The sequence below is a fragment of the Rhinatrema bivittatum genome, chromosome 15 (genome assembly GCF_901001135.1).
Source record: "Rhinatrema bivittatum chromosome 15, aRhiBiv1.1, whole genome shotgun sequence".
NCBI classification, from domain to species: domain Eukaryota; kingdom Metazoa; phylum Chordata; class Amphibia; order Gymnophiona; family Rhinatrematidae; genus Rhinatrema; species Rhinatrema bivittatum.
In genome coordinates this window covers 45,282,945-45,306,053 of record NC_042629.1, presented here as the reverse complement: position 1 = coordinate 45,306,053, position 23,109 = coordinate 45,282,945, and the positions used below count along the sequence as shown (strand labels likewise).

The 23,109-nt window shown below is 46.8% G+C and overlaps 1 protein-coding gene across 2 annotated transcripts in view; it reads right to left on the bottom strand.

Annotated features, from left to right (window-relative positions):
* The window catches only part of NDC80 (NDC80 kinetochore complex component), a 167,753-nt gene that overhangs the window by 133,036 nt on the left and 11,608 nt on the right, over positions 1–23,109 (bottom strand). For both annotated transcript variants that reach the window (XM_029578372.1, XM_029578373.1), the window contains exons 2-3: positions 22,227–22,363; positions 20,875–20,961 (exon numbers count right to left, since the gene is read on the bottom strand). In XM_029578372.1, coding sequence (XP_029434232.1) covers positions 20,875–20,961; positions 22,227–22,309 — 170 coding nt within the window. In that variant the 5' untranslated portion in view covers positions 22,310–22,363. The remainder of the gene's footprint in view (positions 1–20,874; positions 20,962–22,226; positions 22,364–23,109) is intronic.

Below are 23,109 nucleotides of genomic sequence, written 5' to 3'. Positions count from 1 at the left end.
GACTTGCAGATTGCTGTCCATCAACGCTCCCTAAGCAGCTTTGTAATGAAGAACCACCTACTATTGACAAATCTAGGTGTGCCAAGACCTCGCTCCCAACAGACTCACAATTGTAACTGCTGCCAAAGGTGCTTCCGTGTATTGACTCATGGAGGTAAAGACTTTTCTAAATGGAGTTCAGTTTTGTTTTTTGGATACTTTGTGGCTGAAAGGAAAATTAGTTCTTACCTGTTAATTTTCGTTCCTGTAGTACCACAGATCAATCCAGACCGTGGGTTAAGCCTCCTGTCCAGCAGATGGAGACAGACCAAAACTGAAAGGGTATCCTATATCAGGACAGAGCCTACCCTGCAGCCCTTCAGTATAACCATTGTCAAAACAGCAAAAGGTACGGCTGCGGATTTTACCTGACATCACCCGGAGGTGAAATTCTTACTTGCTGTATTTCCTGCAAGCTCGGACGCCAGGGGGTGGAGCCGACCAAGGCGCCCATAAAAACGGTGCTTTAGCGGTGCGCGGCTTTGCTCTGCTTAGCTTGACGTGATTGGTATTGGAGAGAAACTCTGATTAATTCCGCAGCCAGGAGATTTTGGAGAGGACATAAAGGAATATTTGATGTCAATGCATAAGGAGCTCTAGGTAACCATCTTTTGTTTTTTTTCTTGTTTATAGCTTTCCTCTTTGTAATGCCACATACAAAGAGGAAGGCAAAGCTGAGAGAATTGTCCTCAACACCGAATCTTATTAATAACCAACCTAAAATTGCGGACTGCTTTGCAAAAACTCCTATAGCAAGTCCAGGAAGTGTAGTTGCAGGGGGATCAAACCAGGAGCAGGGGATGATCCTTCAGACTCATGAAACATCGCTTACTCCTGGAGCACCAGCAATACCAGAGCCACCATCCGGTAAGAGAGAAGGGGTCTTTTCTTTTGAGGACCCTAAACAAAAAATGAATTTTACACCCATTGCGGGACCAGAGAGGGGCAGAAAGTTTAAACTGCTCCTCGGAGAGCCCTTTTCAGGGCTCCGGGGAACAAAATGGTGTTTTTTCTGTACAACGTAAGGAACTTGGGAAGGCTCCAATGGAGGGAGGAAATGAAGAAATCCAAGTGGGATCTTTGACTGAGATACCAATAATTACACCAAGAAATTTCACACTTGAAGAAATTGGGACCATGTTAGTCTCACTGCAAAGATCTATAAATAATATTGCTAGCACTTTACAGGATGTATTAAATAAGAATGTGGTCTTACAGACTAAGGTTGATAAATTAGATGGCTCAGTAATGTTTTTGGAAAATAAAGTGAATGATTTAGATAAGGTACAAGCAAACTTAATTAAATCTGAGAAGATACATTTTGATAAATTATAAATACTAGAAAATCAAATTAGAAAGAATAATTTGAGGATATTAAATTTTCCTAAAATTCATTTGATATAACCAATAGATTTATTCAGAAGTTATCTCGTAAATGTATTGAAGTATACTAATGAAGCAATTCCTGCAATAGCTAGAATATACTATATATCACAATATCAGGAATTAGGAAACTCCCCAAAGCAAAAGCAAGATAACCAAGAGGAAAATGTGAATTTATCAGAACTTTTGGAAAAAAGTCATTTGAAGTTAATATTGAAACTAGAGCCACTCTTATTGTACAATTTTCCTTTCTATCTGAAAGAGATACATTACTGAAATTATATTTTAGATATCAGAAAGTGCAATTTTATGGTCAAAGTGTAAGAATATTTCCTGATATCTCTCGTGATACTCAAATTAGGAGAAAGGAATTTATCAACGAGAGGAGCAGTCCTACAAAGAGGGGCTAAATATGTATTAAAATTTCCATGTCGTTGTATTATTTATCAGGGAATGAAATATATTTTTAATCAACCTGATCAGTTAAGATCATACTTGGGAGCTCAATCTTAAGACTCTCCATTGCGCTGGTATAGTAGTGATTAACGGTGAGGGTTGACAATTACTTTTATTGATTTACTTCTGGAGACTGCTTCTTTGTTTTATGTCTTTCTCCATTTTCTCATGTTTCTTATGATTTCTAATGTAAGGATAAATTCACAGAAGATTTGTTAAATGTTTGATTTATTCATATATAATTATATTTTCATTTCTATATTCTGTGAAATGTATCTTAGAAATATAAAAATTTAATAAATTATAAATTAAAAAAAAACCCAAAAAAACAGCAAAAGGTATAAGGTAAAGCAAGTAACTAGATAACTATAAAAGTCGTTGAACAATCAAACAATAGAATGAACTGTGTAACTAAACGCTCTTGCATGACTACCCCTGATCATTGTAAGAGATGCTTCCGGTGCCTTCAAGGAGAATCCAAGAGAGCCATGCAGAGATACTCCTATAATAAGGAAAAAATAGAAAAAAGGTTCGAGCGGACAGACCAAACACGGGAGGGCGACTGGACTGATCCGTGGTACTACAGGAACGAAAATTAACAGGTAAGAACTAATTTTCCTTTCCCTGTACGTACCCGGATCAGTCCAGACCATGAGATGTATCAAAGCTTCCTTACAAAGGGTGGGACCGAGACGGTCCCGCTCGAAGAACCTGCCGACCGAAGGAACCAAACACTGGCGCCTGTACGTCAAGGCGGTAGTGTCGAGCAAAGGTATGTAGGGATTTCCACTTAGCAGCCCTGCATATTTCCTGCAGAGAGACCAATTGACTCTCCGCCCAAGAAGTAGCCTGAGAACGCAAGGAATGAGCCTTTAGGCCCTCTGGAACCGCCCGGCCTTGGCAGATATAGGCCAAGGAAGTCTCCTCCTTCAACCACCAAGCGATCGTAGTCTTAGAAGCTTGGTTGCCTCTATTGGGACCACTCCATAGAACAAAAAGATGATGATTGGAAACCTGAAAGTCATTGATAACTTGAAGATAGCGCAGTAAAACATTTTACATCAAGGCAGCGCAGATCACCGTCAAGTGAACCCACTATATCCTCATGAGAGAATGTAGGAAGCTCCACTGACTCGTTGACATGAAAAGAAGAAAACAACCTTCGGCAGAAAAGACGGTATGGTCTTAAGAGAAACACCTGAATCCAAGAACCGCAGAAAAGGTTCCCGACAGGACAACGCTTGAATCTCCGACACCCATCTGGCGGAGCAGATAGAAACAAGGAAAACGGTCTTAAGCATCAAATCCTTGAGGGTAGCCCGACACAGTTTCGAAAGGGGCTTCACAAACAGCCCAGAGGACTAAATTAAGACTCCACGAGGGACAAGTGGCCCAAACGGGCGGCTTCAAATGCTTGGCACCCTTGAGGAAATGGACAATATCCGGTGAGACGCTACTGCGTGACCCTCAATGGTGCCTAAGAGGGAGCCGAGAGCGGACACTTGGACGCGCAATGAGCTGATGGAGAGACCCTTGGAGAGGCCCTTCTGAAGGAAAGTAGTATAGAAATAGGAGGTAAACTAGCTGAGACACCCGAGGCCGTGCAAATATTTTCAAAAACTTTCCAAATGCGGACATAAGCCAGTGAAGTAGACGGCTTTCGGGCTTGAAGCAAATGGATATAACTTCCTCTTTATAGCCTCTCCTTCTTAGCCTTCACCGTTCAATAGCCAGACTGCTAGACAGAAGCGATCTGCCTGGTTGAAAAATATGGGACCCTGCCTTAGCAGGCGAGGAAGATAGGCGAGACGAAGAGGACCGTCCATCGCCAAATTTACCAGATCCGCGTACCACGGTCTGCGGGGCCATTCGGGAGCCACTAGAATGACTGGACCCCTGTGAAGTTCTAGTCTTCGTAGGACCTTTCCCACTAGAGGCCAAGGAAGAAACATATATAGCAGGACGTCGTGGGGCCAGGGAAGGACCAGAGCATCCACTCCCTCCGAACAGTGCTCCCTCCAGCGGCTGAAGAACCTGGGAGCTTTGGCATTGGACAAGGTTGCCATCAGGTCCAGGCGAGGCGGACCCCACCTGTTGACGATCAGGTCCATCGCTCCATCTGATAACTCCCACTCGCCGGGATCGAGACATTGACGGCTGAGGAAATCGGCTTGCACATTCTCCTTGCCTGCTATGTGGGAGGTTGCCAGGCGATCCAGGTGCTGCTCTGCCCAGGCGAGGAGCTTGCCGGCTTCCAGAGCCACCAGATGACTCAGAGTACCCCCCTGACGATTGATATAGGCCACCGTGGTGGAATTGTATGAGAGGACGTGCACCGCTTTGCGGTGGAGTAGCGGAAGAAAGCAAAATTGCTTACTTTGTAATAGGTGTTATCCCAGGACAGCAGGATGTAGTCCTCACATATGGGTGACGTCACTGACGGAGCCCTATTGCGGGAAAACTTTGTCAAAGTTTCTAGAAACTTTTGACCGGCACTCTGAGCATGCCCAGCATGCCATGATATTCTCTGCCACAGGGGTCTCTCTTCAGTCTCGTATGTAGCAATAAGCTCCAGCAAAAATAAAATAAAAGGTAACATACCCAACTCCGCGGGGTGGCGGGTGGGTTCTGTGAGGACTACATCCTGCTGTCCTGGGATAACACTTATTACAAGGTAAGCAATTTTGCTTTATTCCAGGACAAGCAGGATGCTAGTCCTCACATATGGGTGATTAGCAAGCTAGAGGCTGAGTCATTTTGTAGTGAAGCAACAGTGAAGTATTGTTGTTGAAAATGAGACAGCTGAAAATTACAACAGGTTGGATGTAGAAGGAGTTGGGATTAAACTGGAAACAAGTTCTTCAAGACAGATTGTCCACAGGCTGAATCTTGTCGTCCTTTGTCCACACAGTAATGAGCTGCAAAGGTGTGCAGAGAACTCCATGTTGCTGCTTTACATATGTCAAGGATTGGCACTGAACGATAGTGTGCTACTGAGGTTGACATTGCTCTTACTGAAATATGCCTTTACTCGCCCTTGGAGAGGAAGGTCTGCTTTTTCATAGCAAAACTGTATGCAATCTGCTAACCAGTTGGATAGAGTATGTTTATCCACTGCTTTACCCGGTTTGTTTGAATCATAAGATACAAAGAGCTGAGTGGATTTTCTATGGACTGCAGTGCGGTCTAAGTAAAATGCTAACGCACGTTTACAATCCAAGGTATGTAAGGCCCGTTCTCCTTGGTGAGAATGAGGCCTTGGAAAGAATGCGTGTAAGACTATGGATTGATTCAAGTGGAATTCCGTAACTACTTTGGGAAGGAATTTTGGATGTGTACGGAGAATCACTCTGTCATGTAGGAATTTTGTTTAGGGTGAGTACGTGACAGGTGCTTGTAACTCACTAACCCTTCTAGCCGATGTAATGGCTATGAGGAAGATAGTCTTCCATGTGAGAAATTTAACATCACAGGAATTCATTGGTTCGAAAGGAGAACGCATGAGTCTTGTTAAGACCAGATTCAGGATCCATTCTGTGACTGGTGGCCGAACTGGTGGTTTAAGTTGAGTTAAACCTCTCATAAACCTGCTGACAAGAGGTTGTATGGATATTAGTGCATATCCCATCTTGTTATGGTAAGCTGAGATTGCACTTAAATGGACTCTTACAGATGAAGTCTGGAGACCAGAGTCTGAAAGATGGCATAAGTAGACTAGTAGAGAAGTTGTGGGGCAGGAGAAAGGATCAATACTCTTTTTCCTGCACCACAAAGTAAACCTTTTCCATTTTGAAGAATAATTCTTTCGTGTTGAAGGTTTACGTGAAGCTATAAGCACTTGAGATACATTGGTTGAAAGACTGAGTGGTTGTAAGATCAAGCTTTCAACATCCATGCTGTCAGGTTCAGGGATTGAAGGTTGGGATGGCACAACTGACCCTGATCCTGAGTTATGAGTGTGGGAGCTACTCCCAGGCGAATGGGATCCCTGATCGAGAGGTCTAGAAGTGTGGGAAACCATACTTGTCGAGGCCAATATGGGGCTATGAGTATCATGGTCCCCTTGTCCTGTTGTAGCTTCACTAGAGTTTTGGTTATGAGCGGTATTGGAGGATACGCGTATAGAAGGCCTGAGTTCCAAGGGCGAGCAAAGGCGTCCTTGGCTGGCTGGTTCTTCTGTTTGTGAAGAGAACAGAATTTGGCCACTTTGTGATTCATATGTGACGCAAAGAGGTCTATTGTTGGTTGCCCCCAACGTTGAAAGATCCTGGTCACTACTGAGGGATCCAGGGACCACTCGTGTGGTTGGAACTGACGACTGAGTTGATCTGCCACTACATTGTGAATGCCTGCCAGATAAGTGGCTCGGAGGAACATTGAGTGGTTCAGAGCAAAGCCCCAAATCTGTGCAGCTTCTTGACAAAGGAGATACGAGCCCGTACCTCCCTGTTTGTTGATGTACCACATGGCAACTGTGTTGTCCGTTTGGAGGAGAACAGTCTTGTGTGAAAGGCAGACCTTGAACGCATGCAGCGCATAACGTATAGCACGAAGTTCCAGAAAACTGATTTGAAATGTTGCTTCGAGTTTTGTCCAAGTTCCTTGGGTTTGGAGATTGTCTATGTGAGCTCCCTAACCCAAGGCAGTTAACGTTATCCGTGGGACCAGTTGTTGGAAGGGTAGACCCTTGCGCAAATTGTCTTTGTTCACCCACCAAAGTAGAGAGGAACGTAGCTGGTGGGTTACTTGAATGGGAGAATGCAGTGGTTGAATGGCTTGGATCCATTGCGATCTTAAAGTTCATTGGGTTACTCTCATGGCTAGCCTTGCCATAGGAGTGACATGAACTGTGGAGGCCATATGACCTAGTAAGGTTAGAAATTGATGAGCTGTTTGTTTCTGCAAGTAAATAGGGTTTGCCAGTAGGGAAAGCGTTTCTGCTCGATCCTCTGGTAAAAAGGCCTTTGAGAGGATGGTGTTCATTTCTGCTCCTATAAATTGAAGCAGGTGAGATGGAGTAAGATGGGACTTTTGATAATTGATGAGAAAGCCCATGGAGAGAAGTAGAGTAATTGTTCGACGGAGAGAAGCCAGAGCTCCTTGTTGAGATTAACTTCTGATGAACCAGTCGTCTAAATATGGAAAGACATGGACACCATCTTTGTGCAAGTATGCTGCTATTACTGCGAGACATTTGGTGAATACTCTGGGAGCAGAGGCAAGTCCAAATGGCAGTACTCTGTACTGGAAATGCTGATGACCTACCATGAAGCGCAGATACTTGCGATGAGGAGGGAATATTGGAATGTGAGCATAAGCGTCTTGTAGATCCAGAGAACAAAGCCAATCTCCTGTTTGAAGAAGTGGAAGCATGGTGCCTAGTGACACCATCCTGAACTTTTCTTTCTTCAGAAATTTGTTGAGATTTCTGAGGTCTAGTATGGGACGTAGGCCTCCGGTTTTCTTTGGAATGAGGAAATAACGGGAATAGAATCCTCTGCCCTGCTGAGCCCGGGGCACTGGTTCTACAGTCCTGGCTCTCAGAAGGGTGGATAATTCTACTTGCAATTGAATTATGTGATTGTTGCAGAGAGAGAGAGAGAGAGGTCTCACGGGAGAATCTGTTGGAATTGAGAGGAAATTGAGTTGGTAACCTCGAGATACTATTGCAAGTACCCATTGGTCCGTTGTTATTGGAATCCAATTGTTGTAAAACCAGGATACTCAACCTCCTACTGGAAGTTCTGGCTAAGGATTGGAGAGGTAGCTGTGCTCTCTAGAAGTGGTTTCAAAAGCCAGCAGCAGGCCCTGTCTGTGGCGTAGGTTGAGGCCTAGTCACCCTAGGTTGTCTGGGTTGAGGCCTTTGCTGTGTTCTAGAAGGCCTGGTCCTAGATGTAGGAGGGTAGTACCGCCTTTATCTATAAAAAGGTCTTCTAGTCTCTTTCCGTTGAGGCCTACGCCCAGAGTGCGTAGGGGGATTCTGTGGAATCGAGGAAAGCTGTCTCAGGGTTTCAGTATGTTCTTTTAATTGAGTAACTGCATCCTGGACTTTGGATCCAAAAAGGTTATCTCCCAAGCATGGCAGATCTACTAATTTATCTTCCGAGGCTTTAAACCATGCCCATCTCCTGGCACTGATCCCCGATGCAGCCACCCTGGAAGCTGTCTCAAACCCGTCATTGGCTGCGCATACCTCATGTTTACCTGCCTCCAATCCCTTGTGGATGATGGCTTGGGCTGCCTCTTGATATTGAGATGGGAGAGATGGAATAAACTCTTGCATTTGTTTCCACAAATCTATTTGATATTGGGTCATGTAAAGTTGGTATGAAGAGATTCTCGAATTCAACATGGCCCCTTGATAGATAGACCTTACGGCCCAGGGAATCCAAAAACCTGTGATCTTTACCTGGGGGATTTGAGGAATGTGGTCTAATTTTTTTAGATTTTTTTCTGTGCAGACTCCACCACTACTGATTGGTGAGGGAGCTGTGACTTTTGGTAGCCAGGAGCAGACTGCACTAATTATGTACTGTCCATTTGTTTGACAGCTGGCACTGAGCAGGGATGTTCCCAAATACGATGTTGCAAATCTAGGAGAACATCATGCACTGGTATAGCTGCCACTTGCTTTGGAGGGTCTACAAATTGAAGTACCTCCAGGGTTTGCTGTCTGGTATCCTGCTCTGTGACTAGTTTGAATGGAATGGTGTCAGCCATTTCCTGGACAAAAGTCATGAAGGAAAAATCTTCTGGAGATTTCTTCCATGGATCTGGTGGAGATGGATCTGACATAAAATCTTCAGATGAAGTATCTGATTGTGTGTCACTCCAAGTATCATATTCTTGGACTTGTGGAGAAGTTGTTGAAGTTTTAGGAGGTGGAGGAATTCCTAGTAATGGATCTTCAATAGGTGACTCCTCAATATGCTCTTCCTGTGGATTAGAGGGAAGAGAATCAAGCAGATCCTGATATTTTTTCATTAAAAAATGATATAGTGCTGACTTGGTGTCCTGGATCCCCAGGAGGGAGTGGCACCATTGGTGACGGCTTTGGGACCGAAAATGGAGCTGTTGTCTTTGGTGGTCGCTTCGAAGTCACCGTAGTTATCTATTTAGTCCCTGGCATCGGTGCAATTTTGAACATCGGCATCGGTGCAGACATCGATAGGGTCATCGGTATGGGTATGGGTTCAAGAACCGGCATCGGTGATGACACCGGCATCGGTAACGTCACCAGAATAATTGCCAGCATTGGCGCGGTCGCCGGAATCTGTTCCTTTAGGGCCTGGATCACCGCTTGTCTTATAAAAATCGACAATTCCTGCGATAAGGCTGGGGTAGATGGAGTAGCTGTATGCGGTGGTGGTGTGGGTGTTGACATACCTCCACCGATGTCTGTGTAAGTTCGATTGATGATGTAGGCCCTGACGGTGGCAACGGAGTTTCCTGGTCCTTTTGCCGTTTTGCGGTCGGTTGTCCCGGGGAGGGAGTTAACGCTGATGTCGGTGTGTGTCGATGTCTGTGCCTGTGTTTGGGCCTATGCTCGACTACCGACCTTATCGACGTCAAAGTCTATACTTGATCTCCCGATCCCTCCAGATGATATTTTTTCAGCAAAAAACTTTTTTGGAAACTCCTGCTGGGGACGATTTAGTCCACGTCTAAGGAGAAGGAAGAAGCTGGAGGTGAAAAAGGTGTTCCATTTTCTCCTGTCTAAGTTTTCTTCCTTTGGGAGTCATCTCTGCACATTGAGGGCAGGATGAGACATCGTGCTTGTCCCCTAAACAGAGAACACACTCAAGGTGTGGGTCTGTTATGGACATAGTCCGATTACAGATCGGACATTTTTTATACCCTGAAGCCATCTTTTCACCAACAGCCGATGAAAAGAGGGAGAAAAATTGAGAGAGAGAGTTTTTACTTACAGTAAAAACGAGTCTAATTTCTCACCGTCCAGTGGAAAAGAGAGAGATCCCTTGAGGGAGAAAAATATTTTGAAAATCAATGACTTTTCAGTCAGAAAATCTGTGAGGAAACTCACAGGACTCCCATCTCTGCGATGCTTACAGCAGTGCGGAAAAACGAAGACTGAAGAGAGACCCCTGTGGCAGAGAATATCATGGCATGCTGGGCATACTCAGTGGGCTCAGAGTGCCAGTCAAAAAAGTTTCTAGAAACTTTGATAGAAAGTTTTCCCGCAATAGGACTCAGTCAGTGACGTCACCCATATGTGAGGACTAGCATCCTGCTTGTCCTGGGATAAAAACCTTGAGCCTGGCGCACCGTACGTGCTTCCAGTCGATTGATATGCCAACAAGATTGGACTAGGGACCAGTATCCCTGCGTCATCTGGGATTGACAGACCGCTCCCCACCTGGAGAGGATGGCATCCGTCGTGATTATGACACACTTCGGAGTCAGCAAGGGCATCCCCTCAAGAGATGCGCCAGCCACCATTGTATATCTGCGATGGTAGAGTCTGAGAGAGGTAGAGGCGCCTGGAACTGCTCGGACACTGGCTTCCAGTGGGATAATAACGCTTTCCGTAGTGGTCGCATAAGTGCAAAAGCCCAGGGAACCAGATTGATAGTGGAGGCCATGGTCCCCAGAACCTGTAGGTAATCCCATGCCGTGGGAAATCGGGAGAGAAAGGAAGCTGCGTACCTGATCCATGAGCTTAGCACCCGAGCGTCCGGGAGAAATACTTTGCCGACTCCCAGAAATTCCAGGACCTGGGAGGGCTGAAGGTTGCTCTTGGGGAAGTTGACTATCCACCCAAGTGAAGTGAGAACAGCAAGTACCTGGTTGACTGCTGGATTGCAGAGGGTCAGCGACTTGGCCTGCACGAGCCAATCGTCCAGGAAAGGATGGACTAAGATTCCTTCTCTGTGTAGAGCTGCCGCCACTACCACCATGACCTTGGTAAAAGTGTGGGGAGCGGTAGCGAGACCAAAGTGTTGGCTCACGATGCTGAAGCGGAGATACTTCTGATGCTCGCGTCGAATTGGTATATGGAGATAGGCCTCCATCAAGTCGAGGGAGGCCAGATATTCGCCAGGACGAACCGCCGCCATCACTGATCTCAGGGTCTCCATCCAGAAGTGAAACAACCTGAGGGCTCGGTTAAACCTCTTGAGATCCAGAATGGGACGGAAGGAACTGTCCCTTCTTGGGCACGATGAAGTAGATGGAATACTGGCCGGCGCCTTGCTCCTCCACTGGTACCGGGATTATCGCTCCAAGCTCCTGGAGTCTGGCGAGGGTCTGGCAGACTGCAGGCCGCTTTAGGCATCCGCAGGGAGACATCAGATAGAGATCCGGTAGGTACCGTGCAAATTCTATCACCTCGGGGACCCACTGATCTGACGTATTTTTGACCCATTCCTCACAAAACAGAGAGAGACGACCACCTACGTTTGGTACGAGGAATGGACCGGCTGGATCTCATTAGGTAGCGGACTTGGTGGCCGGATGTTGCTGATTACCATCTCGAAAGGCACAACGGCCCTGAAAGGAATGAGACCAGGACTGCGACCTGGAGGTGGTTCCTCTTGGGAAAGAACCTCGCGCCCTGTTGTACCGGCGTTGTCCCCGGAAGCAGGTACGTGTCGGGGGGGGGGGGGGGGGGAGACTTACTTTTTAGGGCGGTCCTCCGGCAGCTTATGGACCTAGTTCTCACCCAAGATTTAATAAGCTGTTCTAGGTCCTCTCCAAAGAGCAACTTACCCTTGAAAGGGAGTGTGCCCAGCTGAGCCTTGGAAGAAGAGTTCGCGGACCAGTTGTGCAGCCAGAGGAAGCATCTGGCTGACACCGCGGAAACCATTGCCTTGGCCTGTATGCAGAGCAAGTCATGGAGGGCCTCCGCACCGTATGCAATAGCGCCTTTTAAATGCTCCGCCTGCTCTGCCTCTGCAGGCGGGAGATCCTGGGTGCTGAGACTGCTGCAGATCGTTGCCCAGACTCCTAAGGCTAAGACCTCAAAAGATCTGCTTAAGAAAGAATTCAGAATTGCAGTCTTGAACATCGTTCAGAGCTGTGGCACCCACCATCAGAATCGTGATATGCGTGGTAACCGCAGATACAGAAGAATCCACTTTGGGAATCTTCAGCATGTCCAGGCAATCTTCAGGGAGAGGATAGAGCTTGTCCATAGCTCTACCGACTCGGAGACCTGTCTCTGGAGCTTCCCATTCCCATAAAAGGAGTAACGGGATGGAAGGGAAACGTGCGCGGAAGTGCCCTAAGTCCCGCCAGGACTGGGTCTGCGTTTGCCAGCATCGCGGCTGTCACCGTATCCTGAAGAATGAAGGGAATTAGCGGCTCTAGCTCTTCCCGCTGAAACAGACGGAGTACTCAGAAATCATCTCCCTCAAGGGGAGGGGCAAGTGAAGAAAAATCCTCGTCCGGGTCCTGGGGGGGGGGGGTGCCCCGGGACCACCCGCACGCGGACGGAGCCTTGCGCCTCCAGTATCACGGAGGGTAGCGGAGTGGATACCTGAGGGATCTTCGGGAGGGGGGGGGGGGGTCCTCATCCTCCTGCAGGCTGGCCAAATAGGATTTGTGCATTAGGAGCACAAATTCCGATGAAAAATGGGCCTGAGAAGATTTTCCTCGAGGGGGAGCGGGGGAGGGAGGGTTCGGGACATCACCCTGAGAGCGCACCCTGCTCAAATTGGGGGGGGGGGGGTGTAATACCTGCAAATCCAGCTCCTCTTGTCAGAAAATATTTTAATATTTTGTGCTTTATTGATAATTACCTATATTCAGTGTAGTCAGTAATCAATTAGCCATAAGAGACATGTTAGCATTAATACCTATATGCCTTTTCTTCTTTTAAAAGCCATGACTTTGGTCAGAGCCCTGCTGAATACATTTCAGCTCTCCCCCTTTACAGACCTTGAAGAAAAGAAAAAGAAGTTGTTTACGACTATTTCCTTATCTCTAGTGGGAAAGGAATGTTTCATTTTATGGCCTTGAGAAGCCTCAACCATTTGGTCACTCAGGCGTGAATCCTATGATGGAGGGGAGTGCATAAGCTCTTCTCTCAGAACTAGAAAGGTTTGTTTTTTGCTTGGCACACCTTGGCATTAAATAAAAGACCGAAAATGGGCACTTCTTTAAACAGGGTAAGAAAAACTCCTCTATATTCTATTTTCCATATTCTGATATGGATTACATTGTTTGAACCTTATTCAAGGTTTTTAGAACTGAAGTTCTTCAAAAGCTAAAAAGATAGTGTTACTCTGGATCAAAGAATCAAAGGATTTTTCAGGTTATAAAACCAGAAGCAGACACAGAAAGAAAAAAGGTGCGACTTTGGATTTTTCCTTGCACGTAGATATAGAGAGACAAGAGCGGGCTGCTTCAGATATCTGGTAAAGATAAAATCATTTATTCAAGTATATGAGAACCTTTTAATTGCTATTATTTCTAGATTGGCAGATGTATTAGAAATGCATTAATTAATTAATTGAAATGATGTCATTGGTCGATATCTACCTGATTTTAATCTTTTCGGTTACCCTATTAATGGTTGTCACATTGATTGTAGGATATACTCTGGTAAAGTTAAGATTTGAACATAAAAATGTTTTAGTCATTTAGAGATTTTATTATTGATACCTTTCTTTATCTGAAATAAAGAAAATATTTTTTACTACAAACTGACTGGTTTATTTTAAATGCATGCTGTGCTGCATGAATTATTGGTGAATGAAGTTCTGGAGTAGATAAGAACGCACATCTCTGAAATTAAACAATAAACTTCTTGTCTAGAGGCAAGAAGGGTAAAAGGGAGGATTTAAGTAAGGGGTTTTCATCCAAGCAGGATTCCCTGGTAATAGTTTTAATTCTGCTAGTGGTAGAAACCACTATACTTCCATCCAAACCCTTTCACACTCTGCTTCTTGCAGCCCTGAATCGGCATCGGCGCTGATTCCCAAAATGGCCACCGCTCCCGCGGTTTGCCGGGTCTGGAACAGCCTGGCCATGCGTCAGGGAACGTGTCCCTGGACTAAAGTCTTCGGCGCTGCCGAGGTGGGTCCCTCCCCACCAGGTAAGCAGCCGGAAAAGAAAATTATTCCTTACCTGCTAATTTTCGTCCCTGTAGTACCATGAATCAGTCTAGACGGTGGATTATGTCCCCCGTCCAGCAGATGGAGTCAGAACAAAGCTTCGGAGGGTGCTGCCTCAGAAGCCAGTGCATCCTCAGTGAAGTCTCAGTATAGAGAATATCAAAGCCTTAGAGAAATAATGATGGATCAAGCTATATATACCTGAAAATCTACCTGGAACAGACACGCAAAACTGGTGTCAAAAAATGAAACTTGCAAAAAGAATTCTGAAACACAGCCCCTTAACATAGAGGTTAACAGCTGAATAGATGAAACAGATTAGTTAAGTCAGGAGGGAAGTCTAGCAGTAAACCCCAAACTCCAAATTTCTGAGGGAGGGCATCTAGATTGATCCATGGTACTACAGGAACGAAAATTAGCAGGTAATGAATAATTTTCTTTTCCCTGTACGTACCAGGATCAATAGAGACGGTGGGATGTACCAAAGCTTCCCTACAGAGGGTGTGCCCCTAAAAGCCCTACTCAAATGACCCTGTCGCCAAAGTAGCCGGAGGTTGGCGACTGGAGCTGTAAGCGTTAGTGCCTTGCGAATGTATGCAGAGACTTCCAAGTCGCTGCACGACAGATCTCCTGGGCGGAGAGACTGGCTTTCCGCCCAGGATGCCACCTGAAAACGAAGAGATTGGGCTTTGATCCCCAGAGGGGGCTGTTTACCCACCCCTATAATATGCAGCTACAATCGCCTCCTTGAGCCAGCGAGTGATGGTTGTCTTTGTTGCCTTGGAACCTCTCTTTGGTCCCGAACAGAGAACAAAGATGATCTGAAAGATGAAAGTCATTGGTGACCTCAAGTCATCCGTAGAAAAGGAGGAGGGTAATTCTACCGTCTGATTCAAGTGAAAAGCCGAAACCACCTTGGGCAGAAATGAAGGCACTGTGCGCAAGGACACACCGGAGTCAGTGAAACGGAGGTATGGTTCTCTGCATGATAACGCTTGTAGTTCGGAGACCCGATGAGCAGAACAGATGGCCACCAAAAAGACCGTTTTGAGTGTGAGGTCCTTGAGGGTGGAGGAACGCAATGGTTCGAAGGGAGGTCCGGCCAGGGTACGGAGGACTAAATTGAGGCTCCAGGAGGGACAAGAGGTCTGGCTCGGAGGCCTCAAGTGCTTTACTCCTCGAAGAAGACGAAATATGTCAGGGTGAGAGGACAGAGGCAGGTGTGCCTGCAAATGAACCAAGGAACCCAGGGCCGCAACTTGGACATGCAAGGAGTTGTAGGCGAGTCCTTTGTCCAAACCGTCCTGAAGAAACTCAAGGATCTGAGGCACGGAGGCCGACCTCTGACTTGTAGAATGAGAGATGCACCAGGCCTCGAAGACATTCCAGACTCGCACATAAGTGATGGAGGTTGATGTTTTCCTAGCCTTTAGGAGGGTCATGACTACAGCTTCCGGATACCCCCGGCATCAGAGCCGCCTCCTTTCAAAAACCATGCCACAAGACAGAAGCGTTCTGCCTGGTCGTAAAATACTGGGCCTTGATGCAGTAGATGCGGCAAGTGTCCCAGGCGTAGTGGTCCGTCCACCAAGGCCGGCGTGGCCATTCCGGCGCTACCAGAACCACTGGTCCCTGGTGTATCTCTATTCTTCGGAGAACCTTTCCCACTAGTGGCCATGGTGGGAACACGAGGAGTAGGAGATGACGAGGCCAAGGGAGGACCAGCGCGTCCACGCCTTCTGCGCCGTGGTCCTTTCTGCGACTGAAGAATTACGGCGCTTTGGTGTTGTGAGAGGTGGCCATAAGATCTAGGTGAGGGGTCCCCCAGCGATGGATGAGTAGCCTCATCGCGTCCCCAGAGAGTTCCCACTCCCCGGGATCCAAACGTTGTCGACTCAGAAAGTCCGCCTGGATATTGTCCACGCCCGCAATGTGGGAGGCTGCAAGGTGAGAGAGATGGATCTCCACACAAGACATCAGAAGGTCTGTCTCCAGGGAGACGTGTCGACCTCTTGTGCCACCCTGGCGGTTGATATACCGTGGTCGCGTTGTCTGATAGGATCCTGACCGCCCGATGCCGAACGAGAGGAAGAAATTGTTCCAGTGCCAGACGTACTACCCTCGTTTCCAGGCGATTGATGGGCCACGCAGCTTGAGACTTTGTCCACAGACCCTGTGCAGATCTCGTCTGGCAGACTGCCCCCCAGCCGGTCAGGCTGGCATCCGTGGTGACCACCCAGTCTGGCACTTCGAGGGGCATGCCCTGTGCCAGATGGACCGGGTCTAGCCACCATAGGAAGCTATCCCTGGCGAACTGGGGGAGTGGGAGGACGAGCTGGTAATCCTGTGACACCGGTTTCCATCGAGAGTAGTGCCCTTTGTAAGGGGCACAGGTGTGCAAAGGCCCAAGGTAAGAGATCGATAGTGGATGCCATGGATCCCAGCAGCTGCAGGTAATCCCAGGCTGTGGGCGCGGGGAGAGTAGAGAAGCAATGCACCTGCTCCTGAAGTGATTGAGCCCAATCTGGATGCAGGGAGACCTCGCCTTTGGCCGTGTCGAAGCGTGCCCCCAAGAAATCCAAGGACTGTGACAGAAGAAGACTGCTCTTGGAGAAGTTGATGACCCAACCGAGGGATTGTAGAAGTTGTACCACCCGATTGACTGCTGCATGCCCCTGTGCCAGTGTCTTGGCACGGATAAGCCAATCGTTGAGATATGGGTGAACCAAAATCCCTTCTCATCTGAGGGCTGCCGCTACCACCATTACCTTCGAAAATGTTCAGGGTGTGGTCACGAGACCAAACGAGAGGGCTTGGAATTGTAAATGCTGACCCAGGATCTTGGAGCGGAGGAAACGCTGATGCACTTTGAGGATGGGAATGTGAAGGTAAGCCTCAGTCAGGTCCAGCGAGGCAAGAAATTCCCCCCTGTGGACTGCCGCTATCACGGACTGTAGGGTCTCCATCCAGAACTGGAGGATCTTGAGGGACTTGTTGATCATCTTGAGATCCAGTATCGGTCGGAAGGAACAGTCCTTTTTGGGAACCACAAAATAGATTGAATAGTGTCCGGGGCCCACCTCCTCGGGGGGTACTGGAATGATAGCCCCGAGGGCTAGGAGCCTGTCGAGAGTCTGGCGAACCGCAAGCTGCTTGAGTGATGTTCCGCAGAGAGAAAAGAGGAACCTGTCTCTCGGGGGTCTTACAAATTCCAATGCGTAACCTCGCCTTTGGATGTCTAAAATCCACTGATCCGAGGTGATGTGGACCCACTCCTTGTAGAAGAGTGAGATGCTCCCCCGGATCCTGGGGGAGTGGGGGCGGGGGGGGGGTGTCGAGGAGTGAATCATTCTGGCATCATTGAGAGGACTTGGTGGGAGCCTCTTGGGCCACCCCATCCCTGGTTGGTCTGCGGCCTTGAAAGGACCGAGTCCACGACTGAGACCTGGAGGAAGACGTCCTGGGAGTCATCTGTCTGGCGGTGCGGGGGCGCACTGCATCCGAAACCGGCTTCTGGAAGGATTAAAAGACCTGGAAGATCTGGGTCGATCCTCAGGAAGACTGTGTACCGCATTCTCATCGAGAAGCTTCATGATCTGATCCAAATCCTCCCCAAAGAGGAACTTCCCTTTAAACGGAAGAGATCCTAGCCGTGCCTCTGATGACGAGTCCGCCGACCAGTTGCGTAGCCACAGGAGGCATCGTGCCAAAACCACCGACACCATAGATCTTGCCAGTACTTGCAGCAGGTCATACAAGGCATCCGCTCCATAGACGATGACAGTCTCCAGGCAGTCTGCCTGAGTGGCTTCCTCCGGTGGTAAAGCCTGAGAGGTCAAAAGTTGCCGTACTCAGTCGTGGACTCGGTCCTTTCAAGGCCGCAGACCAACCAGGGATGGGGTGGCCCAAGAGGCTCCCACCAAGTCCTCTCAATGATGCCAGAATGATTCACTCCTCGACACCCCCCCCCCCCACTCCCCCACACCTCAAACACCCTTTTGAGATATACCTCCAGCTTTCGGTCCTGAAGATCCCGCAGGGCCGTGCCTCCGGTGACTGGGATAGTCGTACGTTTTGTGACCGCCGACACTGCACAGTCTACCTTTGGGACCTTGAGAAGATCCAAGAAGTCCTCAGGAAGAGGGTAGAGCTTCTCCATTGCCCTGCTGACTTTCAGTGATGATTTGGGCGCGTCCCATTCCCTAGCTAACAGTTGCATGAAGGTAGGATGGGTAGGGAAGGCCCTTGTCAGGGGACTAAGGCCCGCTAGTACTGGGTCCCCTTTCTTTCCCAAGATGGAGGGTCCCAGGGAGCCTCAATGTCTAACTCTTGAAGAATGTGCGGAATGAGAGCATCCAGCTCTTCCCGCTGAAAAATCTGCAGTACCCTAGGGTCGTCGCCTTCCAGCTGAGCCGCAAGCAGTGGGTCATCCAGCCCAAGCAGTGGATTGACGGGACAGGGATCCGGAGCTGAGAAAACTCCCTCTACCAGGGGCAGTGCGAGCCGCATCCAGGAGGCCCCTTGTGATGCCCCTGACGTCCCGCCCCCCCCAGGGGTATCCGCCGCCCTGGGGACCTTGGAGGGTGGTGGTCCTGTCGCGGGGTCTGGAATCTGGCCCATTCACACCATATAAGCATTGTGCATCAGGATCACAAATTCGGTGGTAAAAGAAGGACCCGGGGGGGAGCCCCAGGCTGAAAACCGGGGTCCAAAGGCTGAACCAGAGTTAGGATCGTGGCTGTCTGTGAGAAAATTAATCTAACTCTTCCCCCTCAGGCGGTGGCATTGCTGCCTCCATATTCAAAATAGCCGCCATTCCCGCCATAGACAGGATCGGGGCCGACCCAGAAACATGCAGGTGCGTTTGATCGCACGATGGAGGCCGTCCCGTCGGCTGAGAGGTGCCCTCCCGACCAGGGAGGCACCTCGTACACACCCCCTCACGTGAGAGCCGCGACCCCGGCTCCCCACATGCAGAACAATGGTGCGCTCTCGGCATGAGAGCTGGCGGGGGGAGAACCTAGAAAAGGAAAGTAATACACACAGGCTAGCCCCAAAGAAACAGAACTGTTTGCAAGTTCGGAGAAAGGAAGTGCCTGCTCTGTGATACTAATCCTTTTTTTTTTCCAAATAAACTTGATCCAAAGAAGAAAACAGAACAGAAAGGGAGAAAGAATAAATCTCTATTCTATCCCAGGGGAAGCCAAGGCTCCCCCTACTCCTATCTGCTGGAGTCAGAAAGATACTGAGACTTCACTGGCTTATGAGGCAACACCCTCCGAAGCTTTGTTCTGACGCCATCTGCTGGACAGGGGACATAACCCACCGTCTGGACTGATCCTTGTACGTACAGGGAACACAGACTATCGCCGGAAAGCCTGCTCTCCACAAGCTAAGCACACATTGGAACATGGCAATAGAACAGGAGCTGCCGTGAGTCAGAAGAAAACAGCTGAGCAAGAAATCCCCCAGGGAGAAGTGCAGGCGATCGAACCCTGCACTCTCCCGATGCTGAGCCACAAAACTCAAATTAAGCTCCTGCCTCCCTGGGACCTTCAATCGTCAGTCAGAGAATATATTTATGTTACTATTATTTTTTTTTTTTAAGCAGGGGAATGAAACATCCCTGACAGAGTACCCGAGGAATTAAATGTCTTGGGGCAAGGCAGGAGACTAAGGGGGAGTGACTGGCACCACCAGTATTGCCCCACACTAAAGAGGTCACCAGGAAAGGAGCCTGCTTCCCTAGGCCCCCCAAGAGCGAAGGAGACAAAACCGTCTCCCTAACACAGAGGAATTTAAAAAAAAATAAATAATAAATCGCAATAAAATTTTGTTGTTTTTTTTTTACTGAGAATTAACAGAAGACAATACTTGCTTGAGCTTGCCCCAAAAGAAAGAAGAAAACAGAAAAAAACCCCACAGGCAAGCTAACAAGGAACCGCAGGGTGAGCTGCCTGGCATCTGCTGGAGACAGACAATTACTGAAGGGCAGGCTCTGTCCTGATCTAGGATACCCTTTCAGTTTTGATCTGTCTCCATCTGCTGGACAGGAGGTTCAACCCATGTCTGGACTGATCCGGGTACGTACAGGGAAAGATGCTTTGAGTGGGAAAACTATCGGTTATAATGTCCCAACATTGCTCAGCTCTGAAGATGGTCCCTTTTGAGCACCTAGGTATATTCTTCCATGTCCAAGATTTTGTCTTTGCTTTTTTAGTTATTGTGCCACAAAAAAATGTTTCCAGTAAGCTCTTCATGTGTCTGACACTCTTACATGCATTTTCAGTGCATCAGGCTTTCATGCATTTAAATGGCGATTTCTCAGTGTTGCTACTGATGACAGGGGTAGCTACTATCTATTCTGAAAGTATATATGTCATGCATAAAAAAAATAATAAATTACTGTCAAGGTGTAGGAGGGACTACAGAAGCACCTCCACAAATAGACTCCTCCATGGTTTGTAAAAATCAAAACTGCAGGAAAAATATTAAATGGTATCCAAATTTAAAAGACCCAATATTGGACTTCAGTGATAGTTTAGCAGGAGTTGCGAGAATAAAGACGAAAAAGTATCCTAAGGCCATCCTTCACTTTCTCTGTAAAGATTAGAGTGAAGCCACAATCCATGACTCATCACCAATGATTGTCACTGTGATGGCTGAGCTAGGTGAGGGAAACAATTGTACTTAAGGCTCATGGCACTATAGCCCACTACAGCAGTAACAACCTAGCTGGAATCCTAAAGGAACAGGAGGAAATTATCAGGCCGAAAAAAAAAATATTACATTTTCATGCTGTTAGTAAACTAGATTTTAAACAAGCTCTTGTGAAAGACAGCAAATGGAAAATTGGAACATCTTAACTGTTTATGTAGTACACTGTGCTTCTCACATACACATTACAGAAGATACATACCGTTTCCCAAAGAAGCTGGTCTTTCTTTCAGATGACACAGAAGCTGGTTTAGTCATAGCAAGATTCTTACAACTCTGAGTGCGTTTGCTAAAAGTTAGGAAAAAAATTTTAATCATGAAAAGTAAGATATTCTTTGCACAACATACTATATCTCAAATATAGGCCAGCTGAGGGCTAGATGTACTGAGGGTTTTCGCCCATTTTGTGTCTATAAAAAAAATGATTCATATATACACCCCTCAGTATCATAACGCTGCCTTTCCGGGTTACTATTGCAAAGAACTAGTTACAGAAAAAGTCATGTCTGTTGCAGGCACTATACTCTTCTCCCATCACATTTACAAATAAATATGCAGAGGATAAAAAAATGCATTATTTCCACTAGATGTAGAGTGATGTGCACCAGCTTAAATATCTTCACAAGAAATTTAAATCTTACCTCTGTGTTCAACCCACATTGTAAAAGAAAGCTCACTCATCTTACAGCACCACTGGGGAAAGTCATTACCATAGAAAACAAGTTCCCTATTTTATTACTGAGTAACCAGTAACATGTAAGCTGAGGCTTAAGAGTCACATCTGAATAAGAAAGCTCAGGATGTTTCCCTCACAAATATTTTTTTTTACAAAGTAAACATTAAAATAGATTACATAATTTTTGTGTTTTCCAATTAATGCTCAAGCTGGCTGACAATTATTAATATTTAGATATGAGTCCCTTCCCCAAACAGCTTACAAACTAAGTGGGTACCTAAGATAACAAGAGATAAAATGACTTTCCCAAGGTCACAAGAAGTGTCGAGGGGGGGGGGGGGGGGGGAATGTAGAATTTGAACCCTAATTCTCAGACTATTGCTCTACCACTGTTACTCCTCATTACAATAAGGAAACTTTGAGCAATATCTTTCTGCAAATACTGAAGGACCAGATGTACTAAAAGGTTTCTCTCATTTTGTATCTATCAGAAAAATGCTTAGCACATCTGTCCCTGAGTGGCAAAAGCCGAGAACCACTGCTCTAACTATCTACTCCATAGAGGAGTGTCAAGTGACAATGTTTAAGGAGGGAGACACTTGGCCAGTCCTGGTTTCTGAACTTCTATCCCAAATGCAAAAGTATTTGTAGCCCCTGCTTCTACCACCTGAAATTGGGGCTGTAGATACCAGAATGCATCAGGAAGGGGTGGTTAAAAATCCAGGCCGAAAATCTCCCTTCTTGAACTGGGTCACTTGGCATCTCTGTTCATATCATTTAACACTGCCTAATCAATTCATATCTGGTCAGGAGTCATCACGCATTGCTTCAGAAGCAGAGCAAATGAGCATTCATGAACTCCACTTTTCAAAACGTACTTTTGAGGCGTGGTAAGCGCAGTCCGGGCTTCTTGTACACGGAGTGCCTGGAATGACTGCCTGCTACTTGAACTTCGACTCATTTCTTCAGTTATGAATCACACAAATTCGGACAGGCAAGGAAACAAAACAGAACTCTGTATTAAAAAGATAAAAACCAAACAGTTTTATTACCACAGAATACACAACAAAAAAACCAAACAAAAACGTCTTCTCTTAAAACATTTGAACTACTTCTTGATTTACACCATCATTTGACAACTGATGGGCCAGGGAATTAGATGGGAAATGCACGACATGCAAGTCGGGGGGACGGATTTACTAAGCTTTTTCCCCTCCTGGACTCAGAATGGGAAAAAGTAACACAGGCTCTGGATGGCATCAGCTGCACCACTTATTTTAGTGTGACTTTTTTTTGTCTGATCAGCATGTTTAAAAACGGGGACATCACAGGATTATGGAAAATTATAAATATATGCAAGAGAGGGAAATGACCCTAGATGCCATTAACATTTTATTGGCTCAGTTGCAGGTGTGGGAGGGTTCCATTATACTACATAATTGTCAAAAAGCAAAAAAGGTTAAGGATGGAGCAGCTCATTTATTTATAAAATATTAATTGCTCCTATTACCTACTTGAAGCAAAATTAAAATAATCACAAAATACATTTAAAAACCAATTTCCTGAACATACCCAGATCAGTCCAGGCAAGTGGGTTTATGCATCCCTACCAGCAGATGGAGTCAGAGACGAAAAACTTTGAGGCACTGCTACATAAACAAGAATGCCACCTGCAGTCCCTCAGTATTTCTCTGTGTCCAGCAGATGGAAGAGGTGCAAACCTGCAGTTCTGACTAATTTGTGAGACTTGGCATTGGATTC